The sequence below is a fragment of the Nomascus leucogenys genome, chromosome 11 (assembly GCF_006542625.1).
Source record: "Nomascus leucogenys isolate Asia chromosome 11, Asia_NLE_v1, whole genome shotgun sequence".
Taxonomy (NCBI): domain Eukaryota; kingdom Metazoa; phylum Chordata; class Mammalia; order Primates; family Hylobatidae; genus Nomascus; species Nomascus leucogenys.
Window position 1 is genome coordinate 39295242 of NC_044391.1, and position 16044 is coordinate 39311285.

The 16044-nt window shown below is 35.2% G+C and overlaps 1 protein-coding gene across 2 annotated transcripts in view; it reads right to left on the reverse strand.

Moving 5' to 3' along the window:
* SNX13 (sorting nexin 13) overlaps positions 1 to 16044 on the reverse strand; it is a 150707-nt gene that overhangs the window by 49086 nt on the left and 85577 nt on the right. For both annotated transcript variants that reach the window (XM_003252611.3, XM_030822186.1), the window contains 3 exons: positions 11851 to 11989; positions 11375 to 11463; positions 6638 to 6737 (listed from right to left, as the gene is read on the reverse strand). In XM_003252611.3, coding sequence (XP_003252659.1) covers positions 6638 to 6737; positions 11375 to 11463; positions 11851 to 11989 — 328 coding nt within the window. The remainder of the gene's footprint in view (positions 1 to 6637; positions 6738 to 11374; positions 11464 to 11850; positions 11990 to 16044) is intronic.

Here is a 16044-nt window from a genome sequence, read left to right on the forward strand (position 1 = left end):
ATCAAAAATCCATAATAACATAAATATTAGTGTCACACAATTTGGGGTCCATGTAGTTGTATGACAAGTAAAGAAGGATTAAAGTTTCAAGTGTTTAAAACTCCACATTTTGAAAATGTTTTAGCAAATCCCTGAGGTGAAAATATAGTTGTAAATTAAAAGACCAGTTACGTTAAAAACAAAAGTGAAGTCATGTATTTCAGAATTTTTTCAATCCCACTTTTCATGATAAAATCTCTAGTGAATAAATTTGTTACATAAAACATTCAACATTTGTTCTCAATAAAGATTGTTATAATATGAATATTTCTAGACATATTTTTAAAAATGACTCTTCAATAAACCATATATTTATATTTTTATCACAAAAATGAAAATGTAGAGGTTTACTGAAAATGTCCTCCAGATAAAAGCAATTCTAATGTAATAGCAATAAGATCTAAATTAAAAAGTATATATTAAAATGGTATAAAAACAAAATCCCTCATGTACACATGAACAAAAATGATACAAACAGGTTATATACATTGTATGTTCCCAATAAAGTACTCTTTCTCAATGAATTTTAATTTGCATTAGAATTTCCTAGAATTTATTTTAAAAGCAGTTTGGTAAATGCATATTAGTTATGATAACTATTTCCTTCAAAACAAAATAAAGCTCTACCTCCATGGTTTCTAAAGAAAAACATTTCAGAGAATAAAGGGTGGACTGAATTTGGCATGCAAAATATTAACTACTTAAAATTTAATAATATTTAAAATTCTTAAAAATTTCAAAGAAGATGTGGGAGTGTGAAGCACCAGAATTCTATCTCTCCACCTCCACAACAAGTGCAATGGCAGAATCCGATGTAACTAATTTGGAACTCTGGAATCTACTGAAGATTTGCAACATTTAGGGGAAGGCTTGGGAAGTAAGCTTTGGTTAATCTCAGTCCATTTCAGCTCTTAGCACAACTGCAGCTACCATTCACCACTCTCAGACCCCTAGAACAAGTAGCTGTGCATGCACTCCAGAATTAGCTTGTACACAGCAAGTAGGAACCAGGGTGGACAAAAAGCAACTTGTCCTTCAAATATTCAGCATCTAGGCTCTGACAGCACACTGCTGCTTCTGATCAAAGAGGTGCAGACAAATAGGCAGCCTTTGTTGTTGCATATCTCTTGATTGTTCCAAGCCCCTTTCCTTCCTGCTGAAGTAACGAGCAAGGGATTTAGAAGACTGGCACCCTTTCTCCCTTGACTCCTACAGTTTTACCTTTATCTCCCTTTAGGAGCCATGCATTAAAAATGAGGCCATTCAAAAGCAACCACATATGTGTAAAATTAGAAAGTGACTATGCATGCCCAAGGAAAAGCACAAGCTCAGAATAGTCTTTTTTTTTTTTTTTTTTTTTTTTTATACTTTAGGGTTTTAGGGTACATGTGCACAATGTGCAGGTTTGTTACATATGTATCCATGTGCCATGTTGATTTCCTGCACCCATTAACTCGTCATTTAGCATTAGGTGTATCTCCTAATGCTGTCCCTTCCCCCTCCCCCCACCCCACAACAGTCCCCAGAGTGTGATGTTCCCCTTCCTGTGTCCATGAGTTCTCATTGTTCAATTCCCACCTATGAGAGAGAACATGCGGTGTTTGGTTTTTTGTCCTTGCGATAGTTTACTGAGAATGATGTTTTCCAGTTTCATCCATGTCCCTACAAAGGACACGAACTCATCATTTTTTATGGCTGCATAGTATTCCATGGTGTATATGTGCCACATTTTCTTAATCCAGTCTATCGTTGTTGGACATTTGGGTTGGTTCCAACTCTTTGCTATTGTGAATAGTGCCGCAATAAACATACGTGTGCATGTGTCTTTATAGCAGCATGATTTATAGTCCTTTGGGTATATACCCAGTAATGGGATGGCTGAGTCAAATGGTATTTCTAGTTCGAGATCCCTGAGGAATCGCCACACTGACTTCCACAATGGTTGAACTAGTTTACAGTCCCACCAACAGTGTAAAAGTGTTCCTATTTCTCCACATCCTCTCCAGCACCTGTTGTTTCCTGATTTTTTAATGATGGCCATTCTAACTGGTGTGAGATGGTATCTCACTGTGGTTTTGATTTGCATTTCTCTGATGGCCAGTGATGATGAGCATTTCTTCATGTGTTTTCTGGCTGCATAAATGTCTTCTTTTGAGAAGTGTCTGTTCATGTCCTCTGCCCACTTTTTGATGGGGTTGTTTGTTTTTTTCTTGTAAATTTGTTTGAGTTCATTGTAGATTCTGGATATTAGCCCTTTGTCAGATGAGTAGGTTGCAAAAATTTTCTCCCATTCTGTAGGTTGCCTGTTCATTCTGATGATAGTTTCTTTTGCTGTGCAGAAGCTCTTTAGTTTAATGAGATCCCGTTTGTCGATTTTGGCTTTTGTTGCCATTGCTTTTGATAGTCTTAAGAAGACTTTAAGTTTATACCTCAGGCTGATCCTTAGCATAGACAGCCTACATATTAAAAACAAAAACAGTAACAACAATAAAGAACAGCAAACCCTAAGGAAAGCGAAGAAAGTGATTTCCAGAGTTACTACGTTATTAGATTCAAATAGCCAGTTATTCATACACACATACACGGACACACACACACACACACACACACACACCAAGGCATACAAAGTACATGGCAAGTGTGGCCCATTCAAAGAGGAAAAAAAGCCAACATACATCAAAGGAAACTGTCCCCAAAAAAGACCTGATGGAAGATCTACTAGACGAAGACTTTAAAACAACTACCTTAAAGATGCCCAAAAGACTAAAGAAAGATGTAAAAAAGTCAATAAAACAATCTATGAACAAAATGGAAAGATCAATAAAGAGATAGAAAACCTAAAAGAAACCAAAATAAAATGATAGAGGTGAAAAGTACATAACTAAAATAAAAAACACACTAAAGGAAATTTAAGGTAGAGTTGAGCAGGCAGAGGAATCAGCCAATGTAAGGATAGATTAATAAAAGTTTTAGATTCAAGAAACAGAATGTAAAAATATAAAGAAAAGTAAACAGAGCCTAAGGGACCTGCTGGACCAAGTTACATGTGGGAGTTCTATAAGGAGAAGAAAGAGAGAAACAGGCAGATCATATTTGAAGAAATGAATGAAAATTTCCCAAATTTGAAGAAAGGCATGAATATAAACATCCAAAAAGCTCAACAATCTCCAACTAAGATGAATTCAAAGATACCCACATGGAGACACATTATAATTCAACTTTCAAAAAATAAATAATCTGAAAGCAGAAAGAGAAAAACAATACATACAAAATATCCAAAGATTATCAGCAGATTTCTTTCAAGAAATTTTGGAGGCCAGAAGGTGATGGAGTGATATTCAACGTGCTAAAAGAAAAATATTGTCAACCAAGTTCCTATATCTGGCAAAACTATACTTCACAATGAGAGAGAAATAAGGATTCCCAGATAAACAAAAGCAAAGGAAGCATCTTACCATAAGACCTGCCTTGCAAAATGCACTGAAGGGTAAATTAAACAAAAGGACACTAGATAGTAACTTAGTACCTTGAAATCATATGAAGAAAGAAATATCTCAGTAAAAGTAAAAATATGGGCAATTATAAAAGCTAGTATTAACAATGATTTGTAACTCTATTTTTTTTGTTTTCTATGTGACTGGAAAGATGAATACAATTTTTTAAAAAATCAACTATCAGTCTGAAAGCCAGAAATATTGTACTCTGTTACTGCACATCCTGGTTTCTACATAATTTACAAAAGTAACTCATTTAAAAGAACTATTAGTTCATATTTTGAACACACAATTTGTAAAGACTTAGTTTTGTGACATCATCAAAAGAGGGATGGTGACAGAGCTGTAAAGGAGCAAAGTTTTGAATACATTTGAAATTAAGCTGACATAATTTCAAATTACAGTGTTATAAATTTAGGGTGTTACATGTAATCCCCATAGTAACCACAAAGAAAATGGCTACATAATATACATAAGAGGAATGAGAAAGAAATTTAAACATGTCACTACAAAAAAATCAACTAAATACAAAAGAAGTCAGTTATGTAGAAAATGACTATCAAAAAAGACATAAAGCATGTAGAAAACAAATAAGATGACAGAACTCTTTCCTTATAAATAATTACTTTACATGTATATTGATTAAACTTTCTAATCAAAAGACAGAGACTGGCAGAATGGATTAAAAAAATCAATCCAATGTTATACTGTCTACAAAGACTTTAGATACAAAGACATAAATAAATTGAAAGTCAAAGGATGAAAAATCACATCACATGCAAACATAACCAAAATAGAGCAGGGGAGGCTATACTAGTATCAGGTAAAATAGACTTTAAATCAAAAAAGGTTAAGATATAAATAAGGTCATTATATATTAATAAAAGATTCAGCATAAGAAAATGATACAACGATTACAAACATTTACATACCTATTAACAGATCACCAAAATATATGAAGCAAAAACAGACAGATTTGAAGGGAAAAAGAGACAGTGCCACAGTAATAGTTGGAGATTTCAATGCCCCATTCTCAGTAACAGATAGACCCAGACAGAAGGTAAGTATGGAAGTAGAGGACTTAACACAAAATACCAGGTAGATTTAACAAACATACAGAACACTTCCCAACAACAGCATACAGCTTCTTCTCAGGTACACATGGAATATTTTCTAAACAGACCATACAGTGGGCCACAAATTGAGTCTCATAAAGTTTTTAAAAATGGGTATCATGCAAAGTATCTTCTCCAACTACAATGGGATAAAATTACAAATCAATAACAAAATTAAAACTGGAAAACTCATATATTTTGGGAAATCAACACACTTTTTATTTACCCTACTTATCCTCTGAAAACATGAAAACACACTCACACAACCAACGGATCAAAGAAGAAATCATAAGAGAAATTAGAAAATACATAAAGATTAATTAAAACAAACATAACATATCAAACTAATGGGACACAGCAAAAAGGAAAATCTGAAATCATCTTTCCTCATGTTGTAAAGTTAGAAAGCTTTACAACATAAGGAAATAGAAAAAGAACAAATTAAACCCAAAGCTAGCAGAAGGAAGGAAATAGTAAAGATTAGAGCAGAGATAAACAAAAGAGAGAACAGAAAAACAATAGTAAAAGTCAATGAAAGCAATAGTTGATTCTATGAAAAGAGTGACAAAATTGACAAACATTTATCTAGGAGGACAAAAAGAGAAACGACTCAAATTACTAAAATCAGAAGTGAAAGTGGGGATATTACTAATGACTCTACAAAACTAAAAGTACTATGAACAATTGTACGCCAATAAATCAGATATCCTAGTGGAAATGGAAAAATTCCTAGAAACAGAAAATCTACCCAAGACTAAATCATGAAGAAATTGAAAATCTGAGGAGACTGATAGGTAGTAAGAAGAATGAATCAGTAACCAAAAATCCTCAATAAAGAAAAGACCTGGACCTGAATAGCTTCACTGGTGAATTCTATCAAACATTTAAAGAAAAAATAACACCAATCCTTTTTAAATTTTTCCAAAAAATTAAACAGGAAACACTTCCTAACTCATTCTATGAGGCCAGCATTATCCTGAAAACAGAACCAGATAAAGATAGTACAAGAAAACTACAGACCAATGTTCCTTATAAATATAAATGTAAAAATCCTCAGTAAAATACTAGCAAAACAAATTCAGCAGCATATTAAAGAGATTATACACCATGACTAAGGTGGCATTTATTCCTGGAATCCAAAGATGGTTGAACATACAAAAAAAAAAAAATCAGTCTAATACAGCACAACAGAATAAAGGATAAACACGTCTTAATTGATACACAAAAAGCATATCACAAAATTCAACACACTTTCATGACAAAAACAATAAACCAGGAACAGAAGGCTACTATCTCAAAATAATAAAAGCTGTATCTGAAAAAGCCCACAGTGAATAATATACTCAATGATGAAAGACAATACTTTTCTTTAAGATCAGGAACAAGACAAAGATTAAGATCAGGAACAAGACAAAGATTAATATCAGGAACAAGACAAAGATGCCTGTGTTTGCCACTTCGTTTCAACGTAGTACTAGAAGTATAAGGCAGAGAAATTAGGAAAAGTGGAGGGAGGGGAGAAAAGGTAAGGGGAGAAGCAACTGTGTGCGTGTGTGTACACACACACACACGAATATTATTCAGCATTAAAAAGGAAGGAAATTCTCACATATGCTGTAACATGGATAAAATCTGAGGGCATATCCATGTTAAGGGAGTAAGCCAGTCACAAAAAGGCAAATACTGTACAATTCCACCTACGTGAGGTACTTAAGAGTAGTCAAAATCATAGAGACAGAAAGCAGAATGATGGTTGCAGGGGTTGAAGGTGTGGGGAATGGAGAGAGTTGGTGTTGAATGAGTAGAGTTTCAGTTTTGGAAGATAAAAATAGTTCTGGAGACTGTACAACATCATGAATACATTTAATATCACTGAACTATACACTTAAAAATAGCTGAGATACTAAATTGTATGTGTATTTTACCACAATAAAAAATCAAAAAAGAAATTCAATGGCTATATCATTTAAATAGAATTGATCTACCTACCCATAAAAAATTGTAGTGCAACATTGTCTACAAGAATGCTGTCCAGGGGGACTGTGCAAAGTTTCCCAAAGTTTGCTGCAAGTTTCACAGTATTTATTTCCTACAGACAAAAGTGAATATAAGTCAGTATTTTATCTAATCATTCATTGTTAAAGATGTTTACATAAATATAAGGAAAAAAATCAAGCTAAAATGGAGTAAAGATGAAGTTTTTCCCTTCTCATGCATGTTGTTTCCCAATATACATTCTGTGAATTTAAATTCCTAGTTAAGAGTTGTTTAGCAAATTAAAAATATTAACACATTAAAAATATTAGCATTCAACTCTTTCAATATAAAATAAATAGAAATCACTATGTTTTCAATTATTCTCTATCTCTATATATTCTAAATGAACATTCCAAAGGCTAAAAGGGTGAAGGAAATGTTTAACATATGCAAGAATTTTAAAAACTCAACATTTTCATGTATAAAGTCTATTTACTACTAGGAAAACAAAATATGCCTAAAGAGTAATTTTGCTCAGTAAAATCTCTAATTATTAGAGAAAATGTGTTTTTTTTCCAGACTCTCTAAACAGTGAATTTCAGACATACTTTCCAAAGTCACAGAGCAAGGAAACAACCTACATATGAAAAAAAAAAAAAAAGGAAAAATTGTGTCCAAAATTTAAAGAGCATCTACGTATCAGGCACTGAGCTAGTTACATTACACATATTACTTCATTTAATCTGCACAGCAATCCCACTGGGTATGTATCACCACGTCTACTTAACAGATAAGGAAAACGAAGATGAAAAAGGTTGCCTATTAAGTCACAAAGCCAGTAAGTATGACTATGTGTTTTCAAACGCTGCTGCCCTTTCCAATAAGAGCCATGATGTTTCTATGAATTATTTACTTTCACTGGCTTCTCTATATTCCCAAATCCATATTTCAGAACCCTCTATTTAAAAAAGAAACATAGTCAGGTTTACTGTAAATGAAGTAGGCTGCCCTATTCAGAGGCAGATACTAAATTAAGCATAGGTGGTAAATAAAGGAAAATGTAGAGTATTAAAAAAAAAGACAAATCCATCTCTATAATTTGTATTTTCCTTCATATAAGTATTGAATAATAACAGCTAACTGACTTTAAATGTCTGGTACAGAGCAATCTAGAGGCAGCACATGATTTCTACTAAGTCTCCCTTCTTCAAATTGTATCACCTCTTTCTCCTGCCCAGCAGCGGCTCCACAGATACAGGATGGGAAGGAAAATTCGCTGAGGAGAAAGGTTTCTAAGATTTTAAAATAAGTAACATGGCTATATAACTGCAAATCCGTGGGGATTCTGAGTTTACTTACAAAGGAAAACATAGTATGATCTGAGCTCATTAAAAAATAAAGCTTGTATTCAAAATGGAATTGACAGGCTTGCAAACAAAATATCTAAATTTTAAAAGGATTCAATATCAAAAAGTGCCTGGGTAAATACACTGAGTAATGACGCTGAAAGATCACTACCTCTGAGATCTAGATACGGAAGTAGTTAAAGAAAAGCACAAGTGAAACCGTATCTTTCTTCTATGCTCATCTGCACAAGTATATAAACTAGTTTTAAAATAAAGTTAACCAAAACAAAGGTACATGCACACACACACAACAAATACGGGCCTCAAGTAATGTTTCTTAAGTTATAATTCATCTAGAAAACTAAATTTGAGGTTTTTTTTTTTTTTTTTTTTTTTTTGAGACGGAGTGTCGCTCTTGTTGCCCAGGCTGGAGTGCAATGGCGTGATCCCAGCTCACCGCAACCTCCGCCTCCCGGGTTCAAGCGATTCTCCTGCCTCAGCCTCCCGAGTAGCTGGGATTACAGACATATGCCACCATGGTTTTTAAAAATAATTATTCTATTGCTTAAGGAATTTAAATACACTGCAAAACTGTAAGACCAGAAAGTCATAAATAAATTTTCAAAACAGAAAACCACACCAAAAATGTGACCTCATTAAAAACCTAAGGGTATTTAAGAAATGCTTTTTCCTGCCTTAAAGCCCCAAATCTCTGCTCTCCTTTAGGGCAAAACTTCTCTAAAGAGCAACTACCATTACTGTTTCTAATTTACCTCTTCCCATTCTCTCATGGACAAACTCCAATTAAGATTTTTCTCCACTACTCCACAAAAAATGCTCTCATCAGATCACCAATAATCCAGAAGGTAGTAAGTCCAATGGTCAATTCTCAGTCTTCATATTTCTCCATGTTATCCTTTGATACACCTCTTCTTTCCCATTTATAAACACTTTTAACATTTGGCTTCTGAGATATTGTTAGGGACGGGGGGCACAAAATTCTAGGCAGAAAAGGGCGGTCCTTGGCAAAACACCACCCTCAAGCCAAAAAGCCTGAGCCCACAGCCCTAAGTGAGAACTTATATCCCTGTTTTCCTGCTCGAATGTTGCCTTTTCCTAAACCACCCATGGCTGCACACCACCCCATCCTGTGCCTATAAAAAACCAAGACTCAGCTGGTAGCCAGGACTACAGCTGGACATTGGAGAGAAGCAGCTCAACTTCAGAGGGACAGTTTGATGGCATAACTTTGGAAAGAATCCAAATGGAGACAGCCGGACTTCAGGGGAAGATTACCTACCCGCCCCATTCCCCTTTTCAGCTCCCCTTCCCACTGTGAGCTACTTTCGTCAGCCATAAAATCTTCAGCATTTACCATCTTTCAACTCATTCATGCGACTTCATTTTTCCTGGATGCCGAATAAGAGCTCAGAAGCCACGAGTGTGCACACAAAAGGCTGTCACACGGGCTGTGTGCCCTCACTGATGAAGGGAAGCCGCCTCATGCAAAAAGGCAAATGGTCCACTGAGCTGTTAACCCTTAAGCCATCCACAGGCAGCAGAGCTAAGAGAGCATTGTAACACACCTTCTAGGGCTTTGGGAGTCACAGGCACCCCTGACTGGACAGCTGTAAGGCCTGAACAGAGTTTGCTCTTGCCAGTGCTAATGCATCTGGCCAGTTCCTCCACCCACTCACCTGTGTGCTCCCTCTCGCGAGGGGTGGAACACAGTGGGTCCGAGTGGTTGGAGTTTGATCCCGCCAGTGCCGAAGTGGCAGGCTGGTTCCAGTACTCCTTCACTCAAGTTCCCAATGGTTCGCTTGCACGCTCCCCACCACAAAGAGTTGAGAACGGCAGGCTGAGTAGTAAACAAGACACCCCTGTTGCAAGTCCTGCGAAGGGGTCAGGGAAATACCCTGCTTCAATATCACATGCTCGGGTTTTCCTGCAATCTCACTGGCTACTTACTCTGTTTCTTTGGCTAGATTCTTTACTTTGTCTTAAATTCTGTTCACTGAAGTGTAGTAGGACCAAGTCACCAGTGCATTCCTACTTACACACACTCTTTTTAGGTAACATCATCCCATCTCTCAGCATTATAACATCTGATAATTCTGAGGATTTACAAAATTCATCTCCATCACTAACTTTTCCTTAGAACTCAAGATTACCAATTAGCATGTCTACTTGAATGTCAAACAGGGATCTCAAATTAAAATACCCAAAACTCAATTCTCTTTTCCAAACTTCCTCCTCTTTCAGTGTTACCCAATTCAGTAAACAGCACCACTATTTATACAGTTGCTCAAACCAAAATATTCTGAAATTATCCTTGAGTTATTTTTTTTCTTTCTCACCCCATATTCACGCCATTAAGAAAATCCTATTAGCACTATAGCCAGTCTCTAATCGCTTCTCACGACCTCCATAGACATCTCTTATCTAGTTTTAAATCAGGAGTATTGCAAATAATCTCTCAGTTTCCATTCTTACCCCCATCATCTCACACTTTGTGTCTATTCATTCTTCACAAAGAGTAAAGATAATAATTTTAACTTTTAGCTCATAAGTCAGGTAATGTCACTTGCCAGGGCAAATCTCCAATTGATTTTCATTATAATTAGAATAAAATAAAATTCTTACTATGGCCACTAAGACCATATATGACCATGCATGATCTAACGCCCTGGTTCTTCTATGACTTCATTCCTAGCACAATAGCTGATTCATTCCATACCAATCACAACGATCTCCTCCAATTCACCAAGGACATTCTTGCTTTAGTGCCCCTGCATTTGCTCTCATGACTGGCTGTAAGACAGACACTTCAAAGGCAAACAAAAATACATCACAGGACTAACTGCCTCATATTATTTAGATCTCACTATGATCAACTGTCATCGAACCTCTTGTAACCTATCTAAACCAATCCAAGACATTCTCTATACGCTACTTTGCTTTATTACTGTTTTTTGCAGTAGATATCACCACCTGATATTATGCATCAGTTTGCTTATTGGTTAATTTCCTGACTCTGCAACTAAAATGTAAAATCCATGAAAAGTGTCTGTCTACTTGGCTTTTCTAAAAAGTACGCAACTCACAAAATTGAATACATGTAAATTTTGAATAAACAAATGATACACAAGTAAATGCATAAATCAAGGAATAAAATAAAATCTTCAATTACTTTAACATTTTTCAGGCAGCATTTTAGTTAACCTTTTTGGCATGTTTTAACAAATATTTATAACACATTGTAGAAGAGAAAACTCTTTTTAAAGTCCTCTTGTAAAGTGCTGCACTGGTAAATGTCCTACTTTTTGTCCTTTACTGTGCATTTTAATATATATAAATATAAAGTATTTATAACTAAACATCAATTCAAAAGTACTTTACTTACTTTGCCTGACTGCAATCGCTGTATTCTTGAGTCACATACCTTCTTTACGAATAGTAAGCTATTTATTTGATTTTTGATAGTGTTGATATCTAAAAGCAAAGAAATCATGAACTAGAAAGTGATGTTATTTATGAAATACTTTAAACATGCACTTACTGTAATTTAACAAAATAACCAATAATACAGCAATTGTTTTATTCAATAAAAGAAACCATCTGAAATTATACAGTGGAATTATTTAATTAAAAGTAAACCATGCCAATTACCTTCACTTTCAGGATAATTACAATAATCACATTCTCACATTCTGAAAATAATGCTTTTACTCTAACTAAGCACATGTTAACCTAATAAGGAAGATTTAATTAAGGTGAAAACATTAATAGCAGAAAATGACATTTAGGTAAATTAACCAAAGTTTTGAAGATATAATAATACTTCAAAAAAACATATTTTAAATTAAATACATTACTTACCATCACCTGCTGTATCTAGAGATCTAAGATACTGTAATTCTTCTGCTGCCTTATCTCTGACTGCTTCTAGTTCTCCAATATTGTCACTCAATTTAATAATATTCATAAAGGCCTCATAGTTGCAGTTAGAATCACGGATCTGAAAACAAGTTTAAGAAAAACAGGTGGGAGAGGAACTCACTTATGAAAAGGAAAACTGAATCTTGAGTGCCTACTATGTGCTAGGACAATTTGCTACATACTCAGTGCTTACAACAAAAAGAAACAAGTTCTGTATTTGGGCACCTATATTCCAATGGGTCTTAGACTGCAAATAAAATAAAGCAAATATTATACAGCATGTTTGAAACTGTAGGAATAGGAACATGCTCACAATATTTGATGACAGCAAAGAAGCCATGATGACTGGAACTAAACCAAAGACAAGCTGAGCAAAAGATATGGTCAGCAGCAATGGAGGGCAAATCTTCTGTTATAGTATAAAGGTTTTAGCTTTCACTCTGAAGCAAGTCAGAAGTTATACTGGAAGATTTAAACAGGAGAGTAACACTCTCTAACCTAAAATATAACACTACCACTGTGTTGCTGTATAAAAATAGAATAAAGGCAGAGCCAAAATAAAAAAAAAAGACCAGTTAATAATACAAGTGAAAGATAATATAGTCAGGGAGCAGGGTGGTGACAGTGGTGGTGTGGTACAAAGTGTTTTATAGAATGTTTTGTGGTAAGACGGGTTTTGTAAAGACAATGCCAAAAGAATTTGCTGATAAATCAGATATGGCCGTGAAATAAAGAGAACATAGAACTACACTAACATCGTTGGTCTGACAACTGGAATAGTGGAGTTACCACTAAACAAGATGGAGAAAAAAATTAAGAGATGCAGCATTTGCCGGGGCAGGGGGTGGGGGGCAAAATATTATGAGGGTGTTTTTGGCAAAATTAAGTGTGAGATCCCATTAAATATAAAAATGGACACTAGTATGCCTTTGAATATGATGGACAAGAGTTCAGAAAGGAAGACTACACAGAAATATGCATTTTAAAGTCATTGACATGGAGATGACACTTAAAACCATGAACATGGATAGGAATAATCAAGAGAATGAGGATAGAGTGAAAAAAAGAAGAGATCTAAGGACAGATACTCAGAAGATTTACTTACCCAGCAAAAAGACAGAGAAAGGCCAAAAATGTAGAAAAAAAAATCAACTCTGGTGTTCTAACAAGCCAAGTAAAGAAGTGTTTTAAAAAAGAAAGTGATGGCCAGGTGCAGTGCTTGTAATCGCAGCACTTTGGTAGGCCAAGGCGGGCGGATGACCTGAAGTCAGGAGTTTGAGACCAGCCTGGCCAACATGGTGAAACCTCGTCTCTACTAAAAATAGAAAAATTAGCTGGGCGTGGTGGCAGGTGCCTGTAATCCCAGCTACTTGGAAGGCTGAGGCGAGATAATCGCTTGAGCCCGGGAGGCAGAGATTAAAGTGAGCTGAGATCGTGCCACTGTACTCCAGGTTGGGTGCTAGAGTGAGATTCTGTCTCAAAAAGAAAAGAAAAAAAGAGAGGGGAGGGGAGAAGAGGGGAAAAGGGGATAAACTGTGTCAAGCATTTCATATAGGTGTAAAACAAAAATAAGGAATCTAAGAATTGACCATAACAATGGGGATTATTCTCTTTGACTTGTAAAAGTTTATTGGAGGAGTTCAAGAAAGAAAGAGAAGAGAGAAAATGTAGACAGCCAACAGTCAACCCTCTTATAACGTTTTGCTGTAAAAATATAAGCAGGAGAAAAGAGTACTGCCTAAAATGGAATGTAAGATCAATGACTTCTTTCATCTTCTTTTTAAGATGAGAGAAATAATGACAAAGGTGTATGATAATAAGAATGATCATATAAAGAGTGAAAATGTGATGGTACAGAGAGAAAGTGTAAAATTGCCAAAGCAATAAAATGAAATTGTCTAGAAGGAGTTGGTTACAATGCACACATAAAGGACATGCTTTAGCTACATACATGGGTATTTCATCCACAGTAACAGAAGAAAATATAAAATATACATGCAGAGATACAAGTTATGAACATGTGATAACAGGATATTATGAAACATCTCTTTAGATTTCCTCAATTTTTCAATGGAGAACTATGGTCATGAGCTAAGAGAAAGGATGTGAAAAAAATATGTTAAATTAAAGTGAAGGAAGGATAAAAGAATTGGTCAGAAGGGTGGGCCAGGTAACATAACAGGAAAAATTTAATGATTGCAAGGCAAGAATAAGGGCACAAATTAGATCAGTGCTCATGAATTTAAAATGAGACTAGTGTAGGTTTCTTTTTTTTCATCCACCACATTCACCTGATTAAAAATAGGAATGGAGAAGCAGTTACGTTGGATTTAACCAGTGTTGTGGTGTCAACAAGCAAATAAAGTTAAAGAGGTAAAGAAGTACAGGATGTTGTGGAGGGATTAATAACTATGACTGTAAATAAAATTTAAACTAAGCAAAGCAGGAAGAGTGGGCTGTGAAAAGGTAATAGACTTCGGATGTTATCATTTTAAACAAAAAGCCAAATAACTGAATACTGTAAAAGTACAAGACTATGTAAAAAGTTGCATTACATAGAGGGGATCAATTATACAATGGAAGTTTACTTCTAATTAGAAACAATAGAGGCAAGAGGAAAATAAAACAATTTTTAAAGTACTAAAAGAAAAAAATACAGCAATTCCACATCAATGAAATATCCTTTAAACTTGGCAGTAAATGAAAATATTTTCAGAGAATAAAAAGCTCAGATAATTTGTCACAAGAAAATTGGCAATAGGCCGGGCACGGTGGCTCACGCCTGTAATCCCAACACTTTGGGAGGCTGAGGCAGGTGGATCACGAGGTCAGGAGTTTAGGACCAGCCTGGCCAAAATGGTGAAACCCCATCTCTACTAAAAATACAAAAATTAGCCAGGCATGCTGGCAGGCACCTGTAATCCCAGCTACTTGGGAGGCTGAGGCAGAGAACTGCTTGAACCCGGGAGGCAGAGGTTACAGTGAGCCGAAATCGTGCCACTGCACTCCAGCCTGGGCGACAGAGCAAGACTCCGTCTCCAAAAAAAGTAAAAAATAAAAAAAGAAGAAAAGAAAATTGGCAATACACAGAATCCTAAAGAAAGTTCTTCAAAATGAAGAAAAATGACAACAAAACTGAAATTTGTACCTACAAAAAAGAATGAAGAGTACTAAAAACACTAAGCAAATGTATGAGTGTAAAAGATTTTTTTTTCTGTTCTTTATTTCTTTAAGAAAGGCTGTTTAACGCAAAAATTAGCATAGCACTGTGGAGTAAATTATGCATGTAGATGTAAAATGCATAATGAAAAAGAACAAAGGATGGGGGCTAAATAAAATTATGCTATAGCAAGGTTCTTCATATTTCATATGAGGTGATAAAGTACTGCCCTCTAGGCATATGATGACAACTTAAAGAGGACACTAATTCCTAGAGCAACCACTAAAATAATAATGGTTATAGGAACAAGGAATAGCTAGAAAGTCATTAAAATAATAAAACAGAATACAGGAATACCTTGTTTCAATTCCACTGTGCTTTACTATGACACTTCACAATGTGTTTTTTAACAAACTTAAGTTTTCTAGCAACCCTGTGTCCAGAAACTCTTATCAGCATAATTTTTCCAACAACATGTGCCCACGTCATGTGCATAGTCACATTTGAATAATTTTCAGAATATTTCAGACTTTTTCATTATTAATATATCTACTACGGTGATCAGTGATCTTTGATATTATTGTTTTGGTGCACTACAAACCATACTCATTTAAGATGACAAAATTAATTGATAAATTGTTTTATATATTCTGACTGCTCCACAACTGACCATTCCTCAGTCTCTCTCCCTCTAGTAGGGCCTCTCTATTAACTGAGACACAACAACATTGAAGTTAGACCAATTAGTAATCCTACAATGAACTCTAAGTGTTCAAGCAAAAGGAAGAGCCACGTATCTTTCATTTTCAATCAAAAGCTAAAAATGACTAAGCTTAGCCAGGAAAATGTATCAAATGCCAAGACAGACTGAAAGCTTGGTCTCTTGCACTAAACAATTACCCAATATGAGAATGCAAAAAATAAAAAAAAAGGTTCTTCAAGGAAATTAAAAGTGCTGCTCCAGAACAGATGAA